General features: G+C 45.3%; 1 protein-coding gene across 1 annotated transcript; it reads right to left on the bottom strand.

Annotated features, from left to right (window-relative positions):
• Positions 1-727: 727 nt before the first annotated feature.
• On the bottom strand, positions 728-7,418 carry LOC147891572 (CASP-like protein 5A2). Its single transcript, XM_087388668.1, has 3 exons — positions 6,932-7,418; positions 1,917-2,049; positions 728-1,833 (listed from the first exon to the last, which is right to left on the bottom strand). The coding sequence occupies exons 1-3, from the start codon at positions 7,132-7,134 to the stop codon at positions 1,642-1,644; spliced, it is 528 nt and encodes a 175-aa protein (XP_087244794.1). The 5' UTR covers positions 7,135-7,418; the 3' UTR covers positions 728-1,641.
• Between the last annotated feature and the right edge of the window lie 513 nt (positions 7,419-7,931).

The raw sequence follows: 7,931 nt of genomic DNA, 5'->3' as shown, positions 1-7,931 counted from the left end.
CGCTGTTCTCTATGGCCACAGCTACATTTCCGGACAGTTATAGGGAACTCTGTGGACAACAATGTGGAGGAACACACCTATGTCAATCCAAATGAACTGCTGTTGCCAATGTGATCCTGAACACCTGTTGTCCACAAGAATCTGTGTACTTACAGCCCATGATACTTTTCAGAACCTGTACACACAGGGGCATCATACCTCCGTTCAAACACCAGTCATGATTCAGAGTTTGCTACTCTCGACCAGAAATAAGCTATGGCACATGCACCTGGAGCATGCAAATTCGCACAACAAATAAGAGTGGTCAAGAGGGGCAGCCTTGTAGGGAGTGGCCAACAGACATCATTTGATCCCATTTGTAACTGTTCAGCCAAGCAAACATCAATTCAGGGTTGAGGACTACCTGACACAGCCAGTTAAGGACTGTACTAAAGAAAACTGTTAGCCAAGTGATTTTCCTAATTACTTGACAAAGAAACTAATGTTTGATCTCTCTCAGCAGATGAACCCCCCTGATTGGCAATATACCTTGCACGCAATAAAATTGCCAGGAATGGAACTATGCTATGTAATTCAAAGCCAAGTAGACACGAAACCACAGCCCAAAAAAAACCCCTGAATAAATACTAAATTAACTAATCGTTGGAAATACTATATTTTGCAAGAAAGCTACAAAGAGAGCAATAATATCCTCAATATCAAATATCCAGCACAATACACCCACAGTAGCACTTGGTCTTAGACTTTCAACAGTTAGGTCTTCAAACTTGTTCCACCTAATCTATTGAAACGTGCTTTCATCCATTCTGTGTTGTTGCAAGATGGGAACTACCAGCTATGCTAAGAATCTAGCCTCCTGCAATTAAAATCAACATGTATGGTCATAGATGCTGACATGCATTCCAGGTCAATCTGAACATGAATACATCTCTACCAAATCCCCATCAAGTATTTTGAAGAACAAGTCAGTATAATTCAGACAGGAAGTCGGTATAATTGAGACAGGAAGCATTCTTGCATGCTTGATTTCAATCAGATCGCAATTCCCCACAATTAGGATAGCATTAGAAGCTTGAGGATCGAGCCCTCTAAATACTCCAGACCAAACACATTAGGAGCTTGAGGATCGAACCCTCCTAATACTCCACACCAAAGCGTTCATGTGATGCTATGCTGCCTCTTTGCATTTGCCTGACAAAATAACTTTGAAGGTGGACACTTCTTTACAGGCACCAATAGACCATTACATGCACCAAAACTCTTTTGCGATCTGTATAAACATCCTTCGTGGTGCCAGTTCAAATACAACTACATCATTTTTCTGGGATCTTCTACTGAAGGAAAAAAGGATGGTTTCCAGAAGTCTTAAATTACAATATTGCTCAGCACTTGCCAATGGTTGCTGTAGCAAAGCCAGCCACCCATCCTTTGCCATGATAAGTGAATTCAAAGCCGATAGGACAGATCACTCCTTTGATGGCCAGGTACTTGGCTCAAGCCAAAAAAATGGTGTGCATTCATAAACCATTCTGTTACCACAAGAGTGAACAAGTGACGAGATAATACAGACCAGGTATGGCACTGTGCATCATTGAAATGTTACACCTGCACAATAACTTTCCAATGCTGCAAGAACCCAACCTAACGTGTTGCTAACAGCCAGAAAGTGAACAGAAATGAAGTTGAGATCAGAAGCCAGCTCAAAAATGCCAATCCTGCTGCAGTTGCATATCTTGCACAGTTCGCATCACACCCTTGATGAACATCTCTTCCAACAAGGACTGCTATTGCAGCAGATGCACAAGCACCAGCAAAAGTTACTACTGCTGTGATCTGCAGTCAAGATTAGCTCACAGATTAAAAGACCTATTCAAGAGCATTACTTTCCAAAGAGAGTCCATAGTATAGCAAATTACCCAGTCACCAACAGCAAACAGGCTCAGAAGGGGCGAATCTCGAAGGCTTCTACCCAACAATAAGGCATAACCTTCAATAGTTGCCACAGACAAGCTCCACATGCATTGCAGAACCATCGCTGCCACCAGGAAACTGCATGCGCATGTCTCGCGTTATCCACACATTCCAAAGCTTGATCTCCCACAGCATGCACATTTAATACAACTTTGAAATTTGAATCTTCCTGGATTTCTTCATTCCATAAACTGTCTGTAGGACTTAAAGAACATAGACCGAAAGCACCATGTAATTCACTCTTCACCATGTAACTTCCCTCAACCCCAAGCAAAGCTTAAAATGGCATTAAGATATAGCATCATCAACATTAAAATCTATGCCATTGACAAGACACTAATTTTTTACAAGTGAATAACTTCTGTCCATCAGTTTGGATCCGTGTAAAAATGCCTTCCTTCAAAGGGACTGTTGGCAGGATCTAGATGCCAAAGCATCCCGGCCTTGTCATCTGAAGACTGACAGTCAAGGAAATTAAAACTGGGCACTGCATTGCTAGTCAATGGTTTAGCCAACCCATTCATTGAGCCTTTAAAGCACTAGTTCTTTTCAGGAAAGGCTAAAAGGGTGATTAACAAACCTAGATATGAGTCATAATGTAAAGCAAGCTCCCCATGCCTCACATTAACAGCAACAGTGGGGAACCGAACTCCTTAGAAACGGTAAAAGATGTTATTTGCCAAAGATACGCATGATATACAAATACAAGGCTGCATCTTGGCAAAAATGGTGAATGTACAGATGGGTACATTGTTACCAAAGCAACCAAAAGCAATGTCGTACGACACTAGTGACAACTAGTTCCTGAATTTACCCCCCTTGCTGGTGGCTTAGAGCCAACAAACTAGTTCCTGAATTTACCCCCCTTACTGGTGGCTTAGAGCCAACAAACTAGGCCCCTGAAGAAACCCCATCTGCTGCTCAATCCGGCCAACTGGCAATTGACAATATACTTGGTAAGAGCTAGTCTGAGCTCTTCTTTGCCCACCTTGACATTTCCTCTCCCTGCGCACTGCTCTGGTTCATCGTCTCCTTGCTGTAGCAGTTCCACTGACCAGCTGGAGCGGCTGCCCCTGATTTTTCCTGCACCGCTGTGAGCTTGCCAACCTGAATGAAGTGTCACAGCAGCCTGTCGTTCATGCTGCCCGGCATCAGCTCCATATTTGTTCAGCTTCTCCAGTCCTCTGCATTCTAGTCCTACTATACGTGACGCTGCTGCCCGCCATCGCCAGTTTCCTGCAACTATGGCCAATAGTCTCCTCGTTGCCGCACTCCACGTCACTGCCTGAAGATCTTCACCTCTACAAAATGATGTTGTTTTGCTCTCAGCTGGAGTTTCGTTCAATTGCTGCGTCACATCCATTTGCTGCTGATCACCTCTGTCAGAATTGTGGCACGCTGCTCCTGAAGACCATGCTGCTGCTGCAAACCGACGCCACTCTGCCCAATACCTGCACGTAGCTCAGAATCATGCCACTTCTGTCCAGCATTTGTGCCATAATTCCTGTGCACAACTTCAGCCCTGATTGACATCCTCCTTGTCTGGTCACCATTTCAGTCCAGCTCTGCTACAGCAGCTCGTGCCTGAACTGTTCCTCATGCAGCTCTTCTCTCATGACGTCAACCAGCTCCTGAAGCTCATCATTTCATCTACTCTGACCTACCTCTGCTTCATCTGTGCTGGTGTCTAACACCACATTTCTGAAGGAAAGCTTCTTCTATAAAAAAAGGAAGATGTGTTGACGCTAGTGCCTGTCTACCACTGCTTCAAATCTGGCCATGTCTGAGGAAGCCCTGCTGTAGTTTTCACTTGAAGCAGAACATCATCAGAAGCTTTTACCCAGATCTGTTTGTATTCAGTAGACGATAAGATTCTGCTCGAATCAAACTCGTAACAAGCTGAATCAGTTCTGTTATTTCTTCCATGTACAGCAAGCTATCTGCATTTTTCAGTTCTGCTTCCGTGTTTCTGAGTTTGCATTCTGTTCCCTGCATTTTGACGGGCTGAACTTTATCTTTGTAATAATTGTATTTATGGATGCCCTGAAGGTTAGTCCATTTGTTGATAAGTTTTCCAGACTGAACTGCCCAACCTGGCAGACAAAAATCAGACTTCTTTTCATGCAAGAAGGGACTTGGAACATGTGAAGAACCACACTTTTCGAAAATGCAAATGTGTGCAATTCATGTTGGGCTTGTGCCCCCTGCCTTTAGGTGGGGGCCCAGCCCCCTTGCTTTGTGTTCCAGCCCCCTCCCACTCTCCTCCATGCATGGGGCTGTGGGCTGGCCTATGTGGCTGACCAGCTTCCTGGCCCTATATAAGGGCAGGGTGCTGCCCACTGCAGCCCCTCCCTTACCTGCAACACCTGTGCTCCTGCCAGGCCATCTTGCAGGCCCTTTAACCTGCTCATATACCTCGCCCAAGACCCCTCCTTGTAGGCGACTTTCCTCTGGAATACAACGCCATGTCTGCTGCTTCAGATCAGCCTCTTCCAGGCCAGATCTTGCTTCTGAATACATCATCATCTGCCCCTGATAACCAGCTCCATCTGTTGCAGCCATATTGGTCTCTCCAGGTACCTTACTCTCTTTGATGTGAGGTACCACGCCATGTCTGCTGCTTCAGATCAGCCTCTTCCAGGCCAGATCTGGCTTCTGAATACATCGCCATCTGCTCCTGATAACCAGCTCCATCTGTCGCAACCCCCTCTCTTCCTTTTCTATTGGCACATCCTGCCCTAGGTCTCCCTCCCCCACGCTCTCCTCATATGGAGGCTTACAGATGGGAAGGTGACCTTTCCAACAGCAATGCCTTCAAAAAGTGCGCCTGAATGCTACCCTCCCTTGGGGTCCCTGGCCAACCTAATCATCTGATACCATGTGAGAGTGGTGCAGTGCAGAAGCATACATGAGAGACAGAGAGACGCACAGACAGACACAGAGAGAGAGAGAGAGAGAGAGAGAATCAACACAAATATGAGGCATTGGCAACTGTATATACAGTAGCGGAATAACCCAAACAAGGAGAGAAATGCTCCAGATAGATGTGTCCAGCAATGGAGGGGCAGGGCCTTATATAGGCCGGCCATGTGGCCAACCCAGGGACAGTCAACTGACCAGTTGACCTGACCTGCAGGTCGGTTGACCCAACAAGGATTAAGGCCTAAAATGACCCACAACCTGGGCCATGCAGCCCTCCCTCAGCCTTGGAATACCTATATATACACCTTTATAAGACTAGAATATATCCAATCGTACAAATTTAGATTTTTTGGTGTTCGAAAGTCCAAAAATCTACATAGAAAATAAAAGAGAAAACGAAAGGGAAGAAGAAAGAGGTAACAAAACATTTTGAAAAACAAAAGGAAGACATATTTAGCAAGCAAAGCAACACTTATGTCATCATCAGTGCCCAAGCATAAGCAGCCCTGCTCACTGGAATGCAATAGATACACAGGCTGGAGCCCTTTATAGGCCTCAAATCCCCTACCAAATTACTGAGACAGTCGGTAACCCACACTGGCCAACTTGATGATGCAGACCCGAACCTCTCCAAACCCTGCACAAACTTGCCACATGGCAGAGCCTCTGCACTGCACCTGTCTGCTGCACTCTTTTGACCTGTCTGACAGTTCCAAAGTGCACCTGACTGCTGCATCTTTTCCAGCCTTAGAAAATCCCTAGACGTGCCCTGGATGCTGTGCAGTCCGGCAGCACTGTTTGCGGCCCTCTGCCTTGGACCAAGCAGCCACGCCTTGCTGCCTTTACACGTCCAGACATTCCATGGGAGCTGCAGTGTGCTTGCAGACCTCTCACATGAACCTGACAGCTTTGCATTGCTGTCTTTCATGCTCCAAGGTACTCCTGCATAAGTCGCAATCTTCTGCCGGTGTTTGTTGCTGCACATGGCAGCTAGCATGCTGCCCATGTGCCATCTCTGACTCTAACCAACTTAATCCGAACCAACACTAGTCTTCAAACATAAAATCCACAACAAATCTAGATCCATCTACAAGGTCCCTAAGCGCTTTAATTCACAGCCGTTGTGGTAGTTGGAAGGGATTCCAAGGACTTCTTTTACACCATTCAACTTATACAAGAACCACTAACTTGCGAATGATGTCTTCGCACAATTCTCCCACTCTGCCCTCACGTGGTACCCCATGCATGCTATGCCACAAGGCAGCATGGGGACTCTTTACATGTCATATGCCCCATTTAGGTCTTCTTGGAGCTTTGGCATGATATCTTGCCCGCCGGCTCAATCTGAAATCTGGTGCTATGCACGTTTACACATAAACCAGGAATGCCCTTCATCCTCAAGCACCTGCAGACGCGTTACATGGGCATCGACATTCTCCACTATTGGCTCCAGCACCTGGAGCATTTGGCTTTGGCTCTCGGGCAAAGGTCCTTTGAGAAATTTGGTCAAACTGGCACTCTTGCTTCCACCAAGACATCAACAAGGTTACAATAAACCACTCAAACGTCTCTCGAAAGACCGTTTTCAATGGATCCATCCGACGTCATTTGGTCAAATTAGCGACTGGAGCTCACAAACTTGACCCAATTAGTAACAAAATGTATAACCACAAACTGATGCCATTGACCGTGACGGAGATGGCATGTGACTCCAAGGACTTCTTACACGGTATGTACCAGGTTTCTCTTGAGTAGATGACGCGTAATACCTTAATTTGCAAACAAGGTGAGCTTTTTTTTTTTACACTTTCGCTTGATGAGAACATCCGATTCCTCGTTTTTTTTAAACCCAATCTGTTTGTCACTGCGAGCTATGAGCTCATCGAATAGTAAAGAACGGGCGTAATGTAAAGAAAGACATAGCTGATGCCACCACGGGCGCACAGATTCAACTATGTGCACAGTCGTTGTCCGCGAGAGGACACGTTACAAGTTGCAATCGAATTAGAGTACATTTCAATCTCACAAAGAGACTTACCAGAAAGCAGTGACACTCGAGAAGTTCGACGCAGAGATCATAACACTGAAGGAGCCTATTGCCGCAGTAAATTGGCAAAGTCGCAAAGCAAGGCTTCCAGGCGTGCCAGGAATCACATACATGTCCTCCAATTTCCATCCTGAAAACCATAAAACGGTAGGCGGCATTCTGATTGGCACAGGTCCAGGAACACTTACATCCATCGCCGTGGTAAAGGATGCGATGGTTAGATCAAAGAGAGGAGCTTGAGGAAGAGCATTGAAAATTCCGCTACAAAATGTGCTGTAGAAGGATACATGGCAGCGATCAGCTGATATGGAAAACCCTAATTAAATGAGCTTCGCCGGCACACGCTCCAGCTAAGCTTTACACTGAGCCGGCGACACACTCAGGAAAATGTTTTCTTAAAAGAATCAGAAAATTCCCACTTTCTTTTATCCACTTGGACTGCAAAAATAGGTTGTTTTTTTGCCTTGCCACGGGGAGGCTTAAGTGAAGACTGAAAGCGAAAAAGGATTTATTTCTTTTTGGCCTGCCCCATGGGGATAGCCTTAGCAATGATTCACATTTTGTAAAGCAGAAAATAGGTTTATTTGCAATTAAGTAATTCATGATTTAAGTGTCTCCCCCCAATTGTTTAGCCACTTTGTATTTATGTCATTCCTTTTTTCGGTGGCGTTGATTGAAGACGATGGAGGATTCAATTCGAGGTGCAACTATTGGTAGCTATAGCTCTGCTGTTGAATTGCCATTTGTCCCTTAGCGAACGCGTCTACATGCAGGTGGAGAATTATGACGAAGCCAACTTTGACCCAGCTCATCCAAGAGTTCAATGAAGAAGGTGTTGTCATGTATATCTTGAAGAACGTTTTGTTCATGAAGGCAAAGGGTGCAATTTGTGTATTTGATTTTACATTCCTAGCTGAAGTTCCCAATGGTCCAATAAAAGACGATTTGAAAGCTTCTTTTGTAAGTGAAGTGGCACGCTTGGGTTATGGGA

Source organism: Dipteris shenzhenensis, chromosome 17 (genome assembly GCF_047967505.1).
Source record: "Dipteris shenzhenensis isolate YYH24624 ecotype China chromosome 17, Dip_SZ_1.0, whole genome shotgun sequence".
Classification (NCBI taxonomy): Eukaryota; Viridiplantae; Streptophyta; class Polypodiopsida; order Gleicheniales; family Dipteridaceae; genus Dipteris; species Dipteris shenzhenensis.
Note: the sequence above shows the minus strand (reverse complement) of the source record. Positions and strands in the feature narration are given on the sequence as shown.

Coding starts and splice junctions, on each gene's coding strand:
- LOC147891572 (XM_087388668.1), bottom strand. CDS start 7,134: ATGGATGTAAGTGTTCCTGGACCTGTGCCAATCAGAATGCCGCCTACC. Junction 2,050..6,931: donor TCGAGTGTCACTGCTTTCTG/GTAAGTCTCTTT, acceptor ATGCGCATGCAG/TTTCCTGGTGGCAGCGATGG. Junction 1,834..1,916: donor TGTTTGCTGTTGGTGACTGG/GTAATTTGCTAT, acceptor TCTTGACTGCAG/ATCACAGCAGTAGTAACTTT.